The 18,575-nt window shown below is 39.4% G+C and overlaps 2 protein-coding genes across 2 annotated transcripts; both read right to left on the reverse strand.

The window, feature by feature from the left end:
* Positions 1–1,646: 1,646 nt before the first annotated feature.
* Positions 1,647–5,477, reverse strand: il22ra2 (interleukin 22 receptor, alpha 2). The gene is made up of 6 exons (XM_029449855.1): positions 5,372–5,477; positions 4,452–4,572; positions 3,860–4,041; positions 3,312–3,454; positions 2,358–2,515; positions 1,647–2,256 (listed from the first exon to the last, which is right to left on the reverse strand). Exons 1-5 carry the CDS (start codon positions 5,433–5,435, stop codon positions 2,366–2,368), a joined length of 660 nt encoding a protein of 219 aa, XP_029305715.1. The 5' UTR covers positions 5,436–5,477; the 3' UTR covers positions 1,647–2,256; positions 2,358–2,365.
* Positions 5,478–7,768: 2,291 nt separating this feature from the next.
* Positions 7,769–18,364, reverse strand: ifngr1l (interferon gamma receptor 1-like). The gene is made up of 7 exons (XM_029449624.1): positions 18,106–18,364; positions 12,109–12,235; positions 11,396–11,580; positions 10,820–11,019; positions 10,509–10,674; positions 10,096–10,211; positions 7,769–9,952 (listed from the first exon to the last, which is right to left on the reverse strand). The coding sequence occupies exons 1-7, from the start codon at positions 18,170–18,172 to the stop codon at positions 9,599–9,601; spliced, it is 1,215 nt and encodes a 404-aa protein (XP_029305484.1). The 5' UTR covers positions 18,173–18,364; the 3' UTR covers positions 7,769–9,598.
* Positions 18,365–18,575: the final 211 nt, after the last annotated feature.

The raw sequence follows: 18,575 nt of genomic DNA on the forward strand, positions 1-18,575 counted from the left end.
GCAGAGTGGGGGGAACGCTTCAGTCTGGAATACCTGCCCCCCCCCCCCAAATTAAGGATTTTTTAAGAGTTTTGACACAAGAGTTACTTTCAGATGTCATTATTATATTTCACATACCTATTTGCACGGTTATATGTAATTGGTTTCGTCGAGTCACAGTCTTGGCTTTGTTTCATTTGTATTCAACACTATTTTATTTAGCATTAAGCAGTTTTAAGTTGGTGCCACATTCCCTTCTCATGAAGCTCAGGAAGGTCCGGAGACGCTTGAGGACAGAAGACACACTTTGATTATCATGAATACTGTAAAACCTAAACCTCAGGATTACCAGAGGCTGGGTTATCCTGTTTGTCTCCTGACTCGACCGTATGGAGGATATATACCGCACCCATCCTCGTGGTCATGCTCTCATGGCCTTCTCTCTAAAGGTTCAAATGAATTTAACATCCTTTGTTACCGTTGACTGATTTTATTCCCCCAGCTTTGTTTTAATCCTCGTCTCACTTCATTAGAACACGCGTCCCACTTTTCTGAAGGACGAAAAACAAGCGCTCATTTATAGTAAGATATGAATTCCCAAATGGTGTAAATACAAGTGTGATTCCTGATGTGTGTATCACGGTGGCGTCTTATGATGATTTAGAATGTGAAGTATTCCATGATCTGTGTTTTATGACCACTGACTGTCAAACCAACACTTTAAAGGCCTTACTAATGGTGCAGTTTACAATATATCCCTGGAGCTCCCCCCCCCTTTCTTCTTTAAATACCATAATGCACTGGTGCTGTATGTTCCCCTCAACATATTGTATTTCAGTTTGAGTCTGCAGTTTGTCCACAGTAGCAAAACTTTGTTGGCTAGCGGTTAACGATGACTCGACACACCCAAATAAATATTCCACTACATTTGACAAACTGCAGCAAGAATATTTGTGATGGCGATTTTCAATTATGTGCATTCAGGCTTCTGGCTACGGGACCAAATTCAAGTGTACCGACACTAAAGGCCTCTCTGTGTTCAGGACCAAAACCACTAAATGAACTAGCTGCTAGTGAGGAGTTCTTACAAAGACAACTACTCCCGTATGAAAACTTTACACGCAACCTCAACCTGCAGTGCTGCTGCCCGACGTCACCTTCTGATCAAACCAGCAGACTTCCTGTTAAATGCAACACTTCCTTTAAATCACTAAACATCTCTGTCACACTGCACGTGTGAGGTCTAGCTTTGAGTACATCTGTTTCAGTGAACGTTTTTTTGTTATCATTACAGTATTGGTTATTTCACGCCTGATTGATCAAGAGTATCAAGTTTATCAACATTTTGAATAAAGTCTAAATCAAGACTAATGTTGACTTTTTATTTTGATGCTGTTTTCTTCTTCAATGGGACATATTGTGATTTTATGCTCATTTTCAGGCCGACAAGAACCTCTTATTTCACAGTTTGTGGGTTAGTTAGTATGAAATGTGCCCTTTAGATTGATTTACATCCTTTCATGGCGTTGGTTGACAATTAAGAAAACTATAGACTAACACCAGCCTTATCTTTAACGTCAGCTTAACCCACGACACTTTTATTTGTAACATGACACGTACAACAAATACACAATACATTCTCAAAGTGTTGCATCCGCATAGTGTTAAAGTGCAAAGTCATTGCTTTTAAGAGATGTTTTTGCTTAAAGTTAAGGTATTTATTGATCTTCACAGGTGGATGAGATGAACACAGAGTGTTGCTGAACTTATGTGTTAACTTATATAAACATTAAGACAAAGATAAATACTCTGAAGTAGATATTTGTTTTTCAGTCTGCGTATCTCACTGATGATTTCTGGTGACTGAAGCCCGTCTGAAGGATACATTCACAGCAACAGCTCGACTTCAGTGGTCTAAAGGGGGAAATTAGCTAAAGAATAAGTAAATAATCCTAACTCAAGGTCCACTTGAACACATCTCACATCCTCTTCATCAGCAGCTGAAGAGGAACAAAGTTGGTAAATTGACCTTGAGGTACGAATATTTTGTCAAACTACTTTAACAACTTTCACACACAAAATGTATTGGTGGGCTGAAATGATTAAAGTTCTATACACTCAGAGTACCTACACAGATCCTTAATGCTTTTAAGAATAAAGTGCGTCTCTTCTATTGGCACGGATATTCACGGCAGCAGCGTTCGAGGTAGCGACGGATAATTAAAGCTGAACTGATGCATGAAGAGTCATCCGGTGTGTCGTGTTGGTGGAGCTTGTCTGCAGCAAAGAGAGAAGAGGGAGAGAAAGATGAATACAATCACACAGCGGAGGGTGGGGTGAGCAGAGGTGTGTGTGTGTGTGTGTGTGTGTGTTCCTACCTGTGTGATCAGAGCGTAGTGACACATTTCACAGAGCTGCGAGCGCTGCTCTTGGCCTGGAGGGGGATCATGGTCTGGGCTTGGAGGCAGTATTTGGCCTTGTGCTGCAGCTTCTTCAGAGGCAGCTTGTTGGAGCAGCAGTCCATGTCAAACTCCTCCTGCAGAGGAAACAAGAAGAACAATTAGAAGTTGTGTTTCTCTGTTGTTCCCTCTGCCGAGGAGGTTGTGTCAGGAACTATTGGCACTGTTGTCATGGGTTTATGAAGAACCCTTTACGTGTTGGGGAGTTTCTGAATCGAGAGGCGAGTGTTGGAAACGGCCTCGGCGGATGTCTGTGCTCCCCGAGTGCCCTTCTAGTTCTTGTTTTTGTTGTTCTTCTTCTCTTCCTCTTCTATTTTGTAACATTATTAGTGGTAGTTTAATAACCGCTGGTCGAAGCTCCAGGAACAATCTTTGTTGCCACGATGGTTTCAGAGCTAAAGGTTTATTGATCTTCAATCCTTTTAATAATTATTTAATCTTTTAATTCAATTATCAGCAGTCAATTTCTGAAATTGCTTTGAAAGGCGCTTTACAAATACAATTTATTATTATTATTATTATTATTATTATTATTATTATTATTATTATTATTATTATTATTATTATTATTCTGTTTTTTATTGTATCACAAAATGAATATAGTTTTTTTTTTACATTTATTGACTAAGTGACTAATAGATGATAAAAACATTATGACATATTAGAAAAAATAAGAAATGTAAGGAATATGAAAGATTACAGTTCATTGATAAAAATATAATAATATAAGTATTTAAAGTGTGGTGATGGGGGGGCTGTGCCATTTTCAGTGTACAAAAATGTTAAATATACAAGTGCAAATTATAGTACAAATCTTAGACGTGTGTGTGTGTGTGTGTGTGTGTGTGTGTGTGTGTGTGTGTGTGTGTGTACCTCTTCTCCACTGCTGTGTATGAGGTAGATCTTGTAGTGCAGGCTGCTGTGCATCTTCCGGACGAGCAGCCTGGGGGGCTTCACACGGACCACAATCCCTTGCTCCGTGACGTTCAGCCTCAGGACAGGAGAGCTGATTTTGGCTGCAGAGACATCAGAAGGATCTCGTTCAGTTTATTATTATTATTGTTTGCCAGATGATTAAGCACAAAATCAAAGTCATGGAAGAGTGAGCGTGTACAATAAAAGACATGTTGTTTCTGTGCTTTGTTTGGGAACAAAGCCACCTGACATCTTGCACTTCTTATTACTTTCTACGGGGCTTAAAACCTTGAAATCTTGTTTTAAATGTTTACTGGGATTCTCCTTGGGGGAAATATTGAAGCACATGTCCACTCCTGGTCGTGAAATAAAGAGCTGCTTGTACCAGCGTCTGTTTCAGGTTGTGTATTCTTCCTGCATCAGTTCGGGGAGAAGCCAGCAGACAAAGAAAAAAGATGTCGCAGATGAGGAGGAGGAGGAGGAGGAGGAGGAGAGTAAACACTCACTGTCCCAGCGCGGGCTGAACCTCGGGGAGAGAGCCCAGGCTGATTTGCTGGAGGGCAAGGAGGCAGCGTGCACTCTGGCGTAGTACCACTCTCTGATGTCAGAGGTCACGACGCTGAGGTCACACTGGGGCTTCTGGATCCCCTGACAGCCGACCACGTCCAACCACTCAGGCTCGCCATAACTGAGGAGCAGAGCGAGGGACACAAATACAGAGAGGTTATTTATGTGTCTTACTGGCAGCGCTGGAAGAAGAACTCAGAGATGTTACACGTAAAAGGCATTCAGCACATTTGAATGACTTTATACACTGCTGGGTAGGGTGTGACTTTTCCCTCAGATCAATAAAGTCTCATCCTAATTTATAATAATACATCATGATTGATTTGTTGATTATGTTTTGTATTATTAGTCTGAATTTACAAAGAAGACGTACAATATACTTAAGTAAAGTAAAGTACCTCAACATAAGGAGGAGTAAATGTATTTAGTTACTTTACACCACTGCAATGCTCTTCCTAACACGTAGCTGTTGATGTTTGCATTGTTGTAAATGTGTGTGTGTGTAGTGTGTAAGTGTGTGTAATGTCTCACATCTTCCACTGGATGTAGTAGAGCAGTGAGCTGCTGTTGGTGGGTGGAGTCCAGTTCACGATGTGTTTATAGTCCACAGAGTCAAACCTCACCTGGGTGGGTGGAGCGAGCATCTCTGGAACTGAGGAGTTACATATTACATATTACATATTACATATTACATACATATAACCCTAACCCGCCCTAATGTAAGGAACATGTATACTTTGTTCTCAGTACAAAGAATTATATTTCCTGTTTTGTTGGCGCTGGATAATTACTGACATTTTGAGATCTTAATGTTTGATGTACACGCGCAATATTTGTAATATTTAGTTGCTTTCCACATTGTTCTGTTGCCTTTTATTATACTTAATGCTAGAATAGTGTAACACAACATGACATCAATGCTTATATATAATAATACACGATGTTCAGGTAAGTAAGATGATGTTTGTTTTTATTACAGTGTTCCTACACACTTTCAAATTCAAGCACTTTTCAAGTATTTCAAGGTGCATTTCCAAACTTTTCCAGCACCTTACAGCTGTGGTAAATTACATATTTATATAAAGTACATGTTTCCTCACATTAAATGAGATGTCATCGTGCTATAAACAAAAACAAAAGGATGTTTTGTGACAGCTACGACAGAAGGAGACAAATTAAAGGAAAACACAACAAAGTTTCATGTTTCAAAATGTGTTACTTGTTTGTAAGTAACTTGGCAACATATATAACATTTCAAGCAGTTTCAAGCGCTAAATTACTTTTCAAACCTTAAAACACACACACAAGTGTTTTCAAGGATTTCCAGCACCTGTAGAAACCCTGTTATTAGATTTAAAATCACACATGAGCAGCGACCTGAGAGGAACCGCTGCCACTTTGAAACAACATCAATCCTTTTGTGATGAAACAGAAGACGGATCAGACGTTACCTTGAGCTGGGACACAGACGCCCAGGTTCCCCAGCAGCACGGCTCCGAGCAGCAGACGGGTCATGGCGTTGATGCTGTTGGAGGACGACAGACACAACGAGCCACACTGCACTTATGCTGTGGAAAACACGGCCGCCTTTAACATACCATCAACTTCCCCTTTTAAATTCCATGATGCATGGACCATTTATGGCCTCTCTGACATGACGACAGTGTGACATAGTTTGAGAAGTACACTTCTGTGCAATACATGAGACAGCTTTCCTTGCAAAACACTGACATCATTAGTAATGTTCCTGCTTTGACGGTGCTGGTAACTCCACCTCTAGCTTCTGGTCTATCAGGATCTGCAGTGTAGCTGTGCACACGGTGATGCATTCACTGACCTCACCTTCAGTTTTCCCAGATTCAGTCTCAATGAGATGTGTATCGAAGTCTTTCAGCGGACTCTTTGTTTGTGCTGGTGGACAGAATCTATTTAGAAAACAAAGAGCACTGACAGGTGCGATGTTATAAATACACTGTAGACGTGACACACGTAAAACACGTAAAAGAATGTCATCATTCTTGACACAGAGGTCGTTTTCTCGGTCGTGCCCCCTCTGGAAGATGATAAAACCACGTAAATAACATGCTACAGTGACACCTGAGAGCAACATAGACGCATTGGATTTGATTGTTTTTGCTTAGTTTAGTTGCATGTACAATAATGTAAAAGTAGACATGAACTTCTGACTTAATATAGTTTATATAATATACTTTATAGTAAAACAAAGTACAGAAACGTATAATTAAGACAGGGAGCCAGCATGCACCACACCAGGACCCTGAAGGACACATTTCTCTGAACAGCTGTTTGTTCTCCACACGTTGCCCTTCAGGTTTACAGGTAAAGGATTTGTTACTGGAAGCAGGTAACTATCAGCTGTCCAAACACCAACAGTTTACTGGAAATGTGTTGCATGATGAAACACAGTGACTCAGCAGGGGGGGGGGGGGGGGGGGGGGGGGGGGGGGGGGGCATCTTATCTACTTCATGTTTTCAATTCGTGTTCATTATTAAATATATTGTTAACGGGTTTGAAAATATCGATTATATTGTCCTGCAGAACATACTTATACTTTAAATCACTTCTTTATCAGATTCATTTAGATTCTTGTCCATCACGTTGATTGCGTGTAAGTTTGCAACACTTCTACGCAGTTAGTAAAATCTTTACATGAAGCATTTCATACAGCCAAGGAAAAGAAAGAATTATACGGAAAGATAATAAAACAAAAAAAGGTACAATTTGATTTAAATGATTGATTTAATGTCAAAACATAGAGAGTGCATGGAAATGTACAAAGTCTCATCAGTTAGCTAAAAGTGTAAATAGTTGAGTCGAGTGTGAAGTGATGGAGACAAAGCCCTGCGATGATTAGGAAGTACTTTACTGATCATTTATAGACTCTGATGCAACGCGTTGTTTCCCGCCTAATAAGTTTGGTTGTCCTTCTCTTGCAGAGACGCTTCATAAACACAAGCATTTTTAACCGTACTGCTAAACTTCCATCTGACCCCCGAGCACGCTCTGATCTGAAAAGATGTTCCTCGAGCGCTCCCGATTCCTGGAACGACCTTCAACGCACTTTCAAAGTCGTTACTCGTCCAACACATGCAGAACAGAATGAATAAACAGACTTTAAAATGTAACTTTTGTATTCAGTTCAATATTTATATTAAAAAAAAAGACTTTTTGTAGCATCTAAGCAGTAAACTGAGCAGTAGAACGGCTGAACAGAATAAACTTTAATACGTTTATTTATTGCAATAATGTTGCATAACGCAAATGTTTTAATCAAAGTCACTATGAATCTACCTTTATGATTAAAAATGTGCATTAACATGCATTTAAAATTGAGTTTAACACATTTTGAACATGAGGGGTGTCAGACAGAGAATATCAGACAGAACTGCTGTAGATTAGCAGAAACCCTGCGCTCGACAGTAATAGTGAAGTATCCTATCGACTGTTACTGGAAACAAAAAAGGTCTCCCTACCGTACTCCCACACACAGTAAAGAGGAAGGAAACACACACACACACACACACACACATACATGAGGTCTCCCTGGTCACTGGTGTGAGAGGAAGGAACATGGGTTTGCTTAAATGTCATGAATAACCACAACATGTGTGCTTCTTCCTTTACATCGTTACGATTTAAAGAGCAATAACTCAATACCTGTAAATTGGCTGCTTCAGTAAACTGAAATACTTCCCCTCCTTGATGGGCAGCGTTTCAAATGCAGTCATTTGGAACAAACAACATAAGATTTGGGACAAAGATGTAAAACTAATGTTTGTGTACAACATTTCACCAGGATACAAACAGAAAGAGGCGGACAAATACATGTATCTTAGTTTTTATTGAAATGATGTAATGCGTAAAAAAATGGCAAGATAATAAACAAACAGTAGCTTTCAGACGGAAGGAATCATCGTGTGGACAGAGGCACAGAATCGGATACTGAGAAAGACTAGTGAACAGTTAGGCAGCTAGATTTAAAACATGAAGCGCTGGACTTTAATGGGCTCACAGCTTATACAAATACAAACATGGTCACACCCAGATCACTCCGGCTGCTAACACATCCTTTCATATTGAAATTGGTGGAGTTTTTACAAATAAAACATTTCATAGTCAGCATCTCTTCAGCCAGACTCTGTACTCATAACAACTAACCTGCCAAGAGGTTCTGAGATGTCTCACATCAACATCTGTGTAGTTTGAAGTTATTTAACACAAAAAAAGTTAAATACAAAACAACGATTCGTCTTTAGCACGAAGATAAGACGGGTTGTGTTAAAACATCGCTTCACTCTGGTGCAGATCGACACTTTCATGAACTGCAGTTTTCAAACTGCTTAAATACATTTAAAGGCATTAAATACTTTTTGTAACCCTGTGCAGTAATCGTTCAATCATCGGTTATTTGCCAATAAAGTAAATGTTCAACTCCAGTGATGCCTACATACATTTATCTAAACAAATGTACTCCACATCCTTTACAACCACACTGAAGCGATGTCACGCGGGAGAGAGCACGTTTGGCTTTTAGTGCATTATTAATTGAATAATCTCTCCCTCGTTCTCCTCCTCCTGGTCTACCAGCAGACAAACGATCCACTTCTGTTCCACTGCTTCTTTAACATGTGCCGCAATGAGAAGCTAAAGGATTTGATTCAGGTAGAAAAAAGGCACAAGTGCAAATAAGCAAGAGGAGATTCTACATTTTCATAAGACGTACTATTCCACAGTGAATACGGTAATGTGACCGCTCAGCAGCCACTGATACGTACAGTAACGTGTGCATGCAACAGATGCAAATAGATGGGGATGCATGATTAACAGATGTTTATGGAACAGTACGGAAATGTTATTATTGGTTAACGCTTCAACACGCATCGCAGGATATAAAGCGCACGTTCTTTGCCGCCTTGAAAGCAGTTAAGATCCTATCATCGGCACTCTGCACTGATGGAAGTAACTTTTTATTTATTTACATTTGCTGCTCACATTTCTTTCTGTTGAAGATCACGTTACAGATCACTAATGAGCCCAACGTGACCTATGACGTCTCATTTAAGAAATGCATGTGAAGCTTCCTGTGGAAGTTGAATGCACTTATTTTAAGTCACTTTACATAAACGCCACATGGACTGTAACATAATCAATCACGTGTTAGTATGAGCCGCTTTCTCAGCTACTGGCTGTTAGACATGCAAAGATTGTGATGGCGGCAGAATCAATCACAGACTGCAAGCAGTTAAAACACAAGTATGGGGAAATGAAGAACTTAGATGGACGACATTAGTACACCGACAACACTCTGGTGACGGATCTGATGACTTTAATGTATTTTATCTGCAGGGCTTTTGGACTGAAGTGTCAATCACGTTGCAGGAATTTATTTCTCAATGGCTGCTTGTTGTGCTGCTTTGACACATCAACAGGGGCCTGATTCCCTTTTCACTTGGCAGAGGGACGTTTGGACAGGGACAGAACACAAACAGATCCACCTGACGTCTGTAATCACGACTGTAATTTGCTGTAGAGATGAACATTTTCATAGTTTTCAGTTTTAATGGCAGGTGATGGCAGGATTGCAGGAGAGTTCCTCATTTGACCTAATGTCAAACAGTCAACGTGCCACAATGTTCAGAGGATACGAGTTCCACCTTCAGCCGCGGTAGCCCTCAGCCAGTTCATCTGGTGCCAACTTAACCAACACCTGTCGTTTCTCATAATCAGAGGGGACCTCACTGCAGTCTGGCGGGTCGTCATCTTCTTCAAAGTTCTTGCCTTGCATGTAGTCATCATTCCTTACCTCCATGTCGTTGGACACACCTTCATCCTCTTCCGACACCCCGATGCGCAGACGGACGTCGGGCTCAGTAGAGGGAATGAGAGCCGGTGATAATTCTTTCTCTTCTGATGACAGCAGAGGTGTGGGTGAGGTCGGCTCCACTTCTGCCACGGTGAACCTCTCTTGAAGCGCTCCTGAGGTCACCTCCCTAATTTTACTCTTGAAATTCTTTGAGACAAAAAGAGGAATTGTTAAGATTAGTGTTGAAATGTAAAAACCTCTTCTGTAGGATAAATTCTTCTAGCGTACTCAAACCCAATGATTTCCATTTGAATGATCACATAATACCAGAGTTGATGAACACGGCCTACCATAGCACTTGGTAAAGGATTTGAGGGTGACGTCTTTTTCCGGTACACCATGAAGAGGACAAAGGAAACTGCACTGAAGAACAACAGGACGCCCACGACGCAGATGTGGACCAGATCTGGAGGAAACAAATGTCCAACCATTAAATACATTTACAGACAGAATCACACACACACACACAGCCACACACAGCCACACACAGCCACACACACACACACACACACACACACACACACACACACAGTAAATAAAATCATTGTTGTGAATTTGAGAAATTATAACATTTATCTTTTTTCAATACATTAATTTATTTATTATAAATGGACATGTATATAAATGGACAGTCAAAGCATGACTGTTGTGAATCTTAAAAACTAAAACTAAACTTAAAGAAAGAAAGAAAATGTTACTCAACAGCTTGGTGCTTCTTCGAATGGCGGGGCGCAATACTCTCGAGTGCCTTTAACTGCTATTTTCAGCAGCTCTCCCTTGACCTTCAGACAGTGTTTCTTCTGTGTAGCATCCACTTGAAGTTTCTCCTCACACACATCCTTCACACAGTTGTGGTGTTTTGATTGTTCCTGCACACACAAACAAACAAACAGTGAGGCTTCTTTGCATCAAACCTTCACAGGGATACAGCAGACATGTCATGTGATGCATCGATATCTGCTACCACCCATATAGTGTGCGAGTGAGTGTGTGTGAAACTGGGCGCAGTCTGACCTGGCTGATGAGCACAACATCGTAATAAAATACAGGTAGCTCTCGGGTATTCTGTGCATCCTGGCTTTTTTTCTCCCGAGCATTTGTTTTTCGACTCCGAGGCAACCTATGGTGGTACACAAGCCAGGGATGCGTGAAGCGGAGCAGCACGGTGTCATCCTGTTGGGCGGTGACGTTCACCGACGGGAAGTCCAAACTACCTGGAAACCAACAGTATTAGTAATCTCAATGTTTAATGTCAGAGACGGACGCATACTGAGATCATGAACAACTAACTATTACTTTGAATAGAAGCCAGAGACAAAAGTAATTCTGACCTAAGCATAACTGTGTAACGTATGACGTAATATATCTATATTACGTCATACGTTACACAGTTATGAGTATGACGTAATATATCTATATTACGTCATACGTTACACAGTTATGACGTATGACATAATATATCTATATTACGTCATATGTTACACAGTTATGAGTATGACGTAATATATCTATATTACGTCATACGTTACACAGTTATGCTTAGGTTAGTTACGCATTTTATAATACAAAAATACAGACATCAATACTCACATCTCTGATTTGCTTGAGAGTCCTTGAAATAGCTGAAAATGATTCCTTGGTCAGGGACGGCGTGAGACACATTCTGTCCAATCACAGCAGTTACGGTAAGGAAGTAGCTGCTTCCTGGATCAGAGAGAAACGACACGTCGGCTTCTAGTTTAGCTGGTGGGTCCACCCAGAGCTCGTTAGGAATACTGGGGAAACAAATAGGACGAGAAGAGACTCATGAAAATAATGAACCAATAAATAAAAGCATATTAATCAAACAAAAAAAAGTTAGAATGCTGCTGTACATGTGTGTAAACAGTTAATAAATGCTTTAAAACACACAATTATTAGGAGCTTGTTAACTATCTAAAAAGTTATTCGTTCATGCTATTAGAAAAGGATATCTTTAATTTAAACATTCATGAACAACTCAACCTATAATCATGTGTGTCCATCAATTTAACCTTCATTTTTTAACAGAGCAAAGTACTTCTCAAAGTACTCCTGCAACGATGAATAACTGTGCAGCAGAGTGCTGTTGGACATCCATTATTTATACAACAAAGTCGGTGGGTACGTGCACTTTATATCCTGAATCAAGGCCAGATCCAGGACTACTAAAGTTATCTGGATGAAAGTAAAGTGTTAAAGCAGAAATCATCTTAAAAAACACACTTTTAAAACAGGAAAACACAGATTATCAGCAGGTAATGGGTACAAAGGAAAACACAAACCCATTCATATCGTCTGTCGAGCCCACATTGACTCTGAATCTAAGCCCAGGCAAGGGTTTGTCGTAACTCCACTTGAGAACGTTGTGCAGATTGTGGCAGTGCAGTTTCACGTCGGTCGGCGGCTCCACTGTGGAAACAGAGACACAGACGTCACACTGCAGACATGGTACCAGCAGCAAACTATTGGCAAGAAAGTACATAACAAGGCCTTACAATGAGGAGAAATTCTCTCTCTGTACAGAAGAGTTTACACGAACATTTACAGACAATCAGCTCAACCCTCATAAAGCCCTTCTTCTCAATTAGAGTGTGTAAAAGTCAAGGAGGCTGGGTATTTTCAGTAACACAGACTTCCCACTAGAGGGCACTGCATGTAAACTGGTACACAATATACTCCAGATGACCCTCTTTCATTGGGTCTTCATGTTCGTCCACACATACAAAGCTCTAACATACAGCACGAGTCCAAGAGAAAAATGTCAGGAAATCACTTTTCTTTCAGTACGCACAAAGTGCAGATATGTATATTTCTTTACATCTAATCTACCAGCAATGTTATGCATGTATCCTCTGACACGATTACAAATAAATAGACTAGCACATACTTCCTCAATTCCAAAGTAGCAAAAGCAGGGCACAAAATACAGACTGCGTTTTCCCTTTGACCCCCCTTGTTAACTGATCCCCACTTCAGGGCTGTGCCTTTTTTTTATCCATCGCATGTGTACACAAGCCTGACAACCTCCGGTTACAGGAAGCAGCCATGCCTCATAGCATTGTAATAATCTCACACACACACACACACACACACACACACACACACACTTCTTGTTTCAGATAATCACAATAAAACAAAAAAACATTAGTATTCTGTTTGCATGTTTATCATGCAGGCAGAGAAGCTTCTTTTCATTAGGCTGGTATATTTCTGGGACAAGCGCTCTTCAAATGTCTCCATCAACACAAATGGAGCCAAAGTGGTTGGTTTAAATGATTACAGCAGCTCAGACTGAGCATATACATTCTCACACACTGATGCCATGTTTTCTTTTAGTGTATTCAGGAATAGAAAGTAAGACAGACAAGCGGAGAAAAGAAGAATTAGATTCGAATTAGAAAGATTAAGGTTAAATATAATGGAGTGTGTAAAGATTGACTTTGGCATGGCGTGGAATTTTAAAGTTCATCTCTCTTATCATACAACTCAACAGAAGAAGAAAAAACACATTTCGGTTTCATTTCCTCTGTGAACCAACATTTATGTGCATGCACGTGATAACATACACCCACACAAATACAGAGGCTCAAAAACAAGTTGAGACGTGAGAAATCACAGATGGAAGCATATGTGCTGTAAAAAGAAGTGATAACCACAACAGTAACATTGGTCTCTGAGGGCGGAGACCACAAGGTAACACGGGACCCACACATGTGGAACCGCACCATTTTCAGTTTTAACTTCAGTTTTAGTTTTTGTTTGTAGTTTTTTTGAACACCATGTGAAAATGCAAAATATCTTGTGTATTGACAATAAAAAATATACATTACCCTGAACTTCAAGTAAGCCTATTATAATAACAAATACGTTTTAAATTAAATCTATTCTGAGAAAAAGGATTTCTTAATACAGGAAAAGCCCTTTGCTGATTAATCATTTACAGCAAGGACAGCAAGGACATGAACACAATCTGCACAAATGTATTTACTTTAAAACAATATTTAATTTAAGGCTGAAATTATTCCTTGAGAAACTCCAGTAACTCAAATCCTAAAATTCATAGGAGGCAAATTCTTCGCATTAATCTCCCGAAATTATTTTTTGAGACTCTGTTGGAAAAAATGTATCTGGAGTCTTGAAACCCAGAATGTAAAACCTACTTACATGCACTTAATCAGTGTATCGGGACCCGCAGGTGGTCTTTTGAATGGGTCCCAGGGAAATTGATTGTGACCCCAATAAAATGGGAGTATTAAAGTGTTAAACTCATGTTTGATGTTATATTGTTATAATTCTGGTTATATTCATGTATATCAAAAATGTATCTGGAAATTTAACAAATAAAATCCCAAATCGGAAAAACTGTATCTATAAAACTTCATGTCTTTACAAAACAAATGTGATATAATAGGAATGAAGTGACTCAGACATTATGTCCGTGATGAAAGTCTATTGTTAAAATAAAACTAAAGTGTTGCAGCATGGGCTATGAACACAAGAGGATCCATTGCTTTACAAAAAAGTCAGAATGTGAACTTTGGGAAGGTCAACCCCCCCCCAGCTAAGAACAAGTAGAAATGATTTACTAAAAACTGAGCGTGTTTATACGTTTATATGTGTGAAGCAGGACAGAGTAGCTGACACTTGTGCATAAAAAACAGAAATTCAGAAGCAGGAACAGAGATCAACTCTCTGACTTTAAAAAAAGGAGGACACTGGTTACTTGCACAACACCACAACATGACAGAAAAGCTTCCTGCTGCGACAAGCTACTTTCCAAATGAGTTCAAATACATTTATATAGGTGCCCTGAGAAACGTTTAGTTTGCAGACAGCACGATGTGCAAACAAGGCGAACAATGTGCAACAAAAACTGTAATAAAAGGATTGTGTACATTAAATGGTATCAGAGAAGTACAATAAGTTTCTACTTGTTCGTGATATTAATATACCATAATATTATACTCAGTAATAATGGTATATTATGTCCCTGTTTTTTCATTGTGTGTCTTTGTTAGATTTGTTGTTGTACATGATACATTTCATACTGCATATATTTTGGTGCCTCTGTTATTTTTGTATCTGAATACCGTTGTGACAATGACAGTAAAGCTGTCGTGTTACTTGAAGTCAGAATGAGAATTCAGTTCAACTGCAGCCACCCAAATGCGTGTGAAAAAGCTTCACATAGAAAGTGAAAAGGAGGAAGATACAGGAGATGGACGGGGCGATAAAGACACAAACACCGACTGCACAAAAATACTAAATGGATCTTTTTCACTGCAGACATTTGAACTAGTAGCATGAAAAGCAACAAGATTACAAATCTAACCAGACATTCGATGGCAGCATTTTACTGAGAAGCACTTCCTCACAACTGAAGAGCTGGAATTTGGTCATGTTTGGCCGTTTAACTTGAAATAAATAAATAAAACGTAAAGGATTTATCATTGACTAATCAATGAATAGTTTCAGCACTACTTTACTATTTTCGTTGATTCTCACTTTAGTCTTTACTGAAAAATAAGTTGTTAGATGTCGAGCATTAATTAAAGTTCTTATTAACTGAATCTGCTGAACTGATAACTAATATGTCGTTCCTCGTTTGTTCATTGTCCTCACTCTCATATTTAAGGTCTTCACAGCACTGAACTATTACTGTAGGTGAAACGTGACACTTTAATGAGATAATATATTCAAAGGCACAAACGAAAGAAAATTCAAAAAGGCGAGGTGGACATTTACTTGGAAAGCCCCAATCGTAGTGTCACAAGATGTACACAGTGACTACATAACTGTGTGCAGGGCTTCAGGGAAGTAAAACATACCCCAGTGAGTTGGTAACACATGAAGGCAATGTCAAGAATGTATACAGGACAATGGTAGATTGTCTCAATGAAGTCGTGTTTTATGACATATTGACGATACTCTTCACTGTATAAACACACCTAGACCTTGACATGTATCATCACATACCAATGGTCCACAGATATGCCCACAAGACCCTCTCTGACCGAAGTCATTATATACACCATCAGCACCATACACAGCCTCATGTCTCTGAAAGACAGGATGTTGATGAACTCCTATAAACTGTGTGTCGTTTCCAAACCCTCACCATGTAGCTGGGCGATATGGCCAAAATCTTCTATCCTGATATAGGTCACTTCATATTTGATAACGATATATATCACGATTTAGCATGTTTTCTGGCAATTCAATAAATTAATATAAAATATAAAGAGAAAAATATATATATTTCCAGCTATACACTGACTATGTTTCCATGCATGCACACGAATACAGAGTAATCAGATTGAGACGATACTTTGTGTCAACACTGGGTTTTTTTTTTTTTTTGCATAAGCAGAACTGTTGCGTGTCGGCACACAGGAGTTACAGAAAAATAATATTTCCTCAAAATATGTCACATCAGATTTTCTGAGAAGTTAGTTTGTGCTTGTTATTATCAATTTAGACAACATAATTGTGTACCTCGATATGTCAATATATAATTTCCTCACAATATGATTAAAAATCGCCCGGTCCTAATATTATATATAACCATGGTAAGTTATTTGCTGTAGGTGTAGGAGGGTTAATAAATCATTCTCAAGTCCTACTCTGAGGTAGGAGTATTTAAGTTACATCTTAAATTGTTAGTGTGAGTTCTTGGAGTGATTCTCAGATGTTTGATCAAAATGGGCTCAGATATATAAAGAATATGTCAACGTCAGATGAAACAAACAGGCAAAATACTTAAAATGCTTCCTGAGTAGCTACTTCTAAAAAAGATTTCTCTTCATGTGGGGGAAACTCTGACTACTGCGATGGTTAACAAGTTAAATACTCAGTCTATTAAATCTTTGTCTGACATGTTTGGTAATGCTGGGAGGAGACCCCGGGGAAGACGCAGGATTCGGTGGAGAGATTATATCTCCTCACTGGCCTGGGAACGCCTCAGGATCCCCCAGTCGATGCTGGAGGATGTGGCCAGGAAAAGGGAAGATTGGTGTTCCTTAATGGAGCTGCTGCCCCCGCGACACAATTGCCATTTTTGTCATCAATTACTGTGCCATCAATAATAGGGCTGAAAGTAAAGATTATTTACATGTATTAACACTCCCAACTGGGAAGCTGGTATAAGGGAGTGTTTGAATAGATGTGCATGAAAACTGACTTTAATGATTAATTGATTATCATACTCAGCCGAGTGACCCTGCGTGGTCTGTACGTCAATGTGTTCTTTATGCAGTCTGGGTGCATTAACGCTTGTATTTACAGCGGTTTCCTGCTGATAGCATCACCGAAGACGCATTTTAGTATCAAGTGTCTTGCAGAAAGTCCCACAGACTGCACAGAATCGATATTATGCATGGATTAATTGATGATTGGTTACGTTCCAAAAATGGTCATTAGAGTTATTCCCCATTATGTATGTGGTACTGCATCAGCAGAGTTTCAAATCCACACCTTCTGATGTGTGCGTGTGTGTATATATATATATATATATATCAAATGAACATGTGCAGGTGTATCAATACCCAATATTCCAATGTGTGTACATTTGGTTATTACAAAATGCACACTTTTGCAGAAATGAGGCATACAAAGTGTCTTGGGTAATACTCAAATGTAGAAAGAACAAAAAACAAAACAGAAGTCACATTTATCAGTCGGTTTTGTTCAAGCAATCAGCCATATGAGAGGTTACACAAGTCTATCTGGGGTGAAATGTTCACACGGTACACATTAGTAGAGATATTGCAGCCAAGATGTGATTTGGCCCTTACAACTCCTCTGCTATCAATTTAAACCGTATACAGTTGTTTACATGCTCAGACATACTGTGCAGTAGATGTGGGCAACGGTATCCGGGAGCAGCTACACAATAACAGTCTTTCTGGCTGTAAAAGGTAGCCAATAAATATACAATAGAAACCTTAAAATTACACGCCAACACAGAATAATGATCCCATGTGTTGATCAATTACAGGGGAAATCCCCATTCACTGATAGAAGCAGTCAGACCGCTGTTAGCTAGCAGGGATGTGCCGTATTTTACGGAATACAGCGTCCCGTCCTCATCTCACCTCTTTATACTAAACAGGCATGACATGCCGCATTCAACATCACATTACGTAAGAATGACCATTTCTTGAGTAGTTTGACAAATTCGTATTAATTCGGCTGCACAGCTGTGTTGAATCAGGTTAACATAACGATGTTAGCATTGATATACGTTAGCTAATGCATGTACGTAAGCTAACGTAACTTACCCTGGGCCACCACAGTTTGTAACAAGACGAGAAAGAGGAAAACGGGATGAAATGTGGTCAAATCCATACTAAACTACCAACCAAATGCTCTTGTTTTCTTTCTTTTAAAGTTTGTATCAAATGAAGACACTAACTGATCTAATTTTCCATCTTGAAGACGTAGAGAAACAACTACAATCTGACCAACTGCCCGTCTCCCAACAGCTTTCTTTGCTCGCGCAGATCCGTTGGCGATCCAGAAGGCGGATGCGACATTTCCTTATTGATGCCTTAACTAACCTCGTAAATTTACACTTCTAAATACTTCAGATGCCAATTTAGCTGTTGCGATACAGATAAGGTTTCTCAACAGCACAAAAAAGAGACAAATGAACACCAGGCATGTTATTGCTGTTCTTTGTTTCCTGCTATCAATGTTGTGTTTCAAATCGTCCCATTAAATAGCATTTATAAAATATATTACCATCACT

Source organism: Cottoperca gobio, chromosome 15 (assembly GCF_900634415.1).
Source record: "Cottoperca gobio chromosome 15, fCotGob3.1, whole genome shotgun sequence".
Taxonomy (NCBI): domain Eukaryota; kingdom Metazoa; phylum Chordata; class Actinopteri; order Perciformes; family Bovichtidae; genus Cottoperca; species Cottoperca gobio.

Bases quoted from the DNA above. Each gene is read 5' to 3' on its own strand.
- il22ra2 (XM_029449855.1), bottom strand. From the start codon at position 5,435: ATGACCCGTCTGCTGCTCGGAGCCGTGCTGCTGGGGAACCTGGGCGTC. The intron at 4,573-5,371 runs GTAACGTCTGAT...GTAACTCCTCAG, and splicing joins CGTCTGTGTCCCAGCTCAAG to TTCCAGAGATGCTCGCTCCA. The intron at 4,042-4,451 runs GTGAGACATTAC...TCTGCTCCTCAG, and splicing joins TACTACATCCAGTGGAAGAT to TTATGGCGAGCCTGAGTGGT.
- ifngr1l (XM_029449624.1), bottom strand. From the start codon at position 18,172: ATGGATTTGACCACATTTCATCCCGTTTTCCTCTTTCTCGTCTTGTTA. The intron at 12,236-18,105 runs GTAAGTTACGTT...CTGTTTCCACAG, and splicing joins ACAAACTGTGGTGGCCCAGG to TGGAGCCGCCGACCGACGTG. The intron at 9,953-10,095 runs GTAGGCCGTGTT...TTTGTCTCAAAG, and splicing joins ATCCTTTACCAAGTGCTATG to AATTTCAAGAGTAAAATTAG.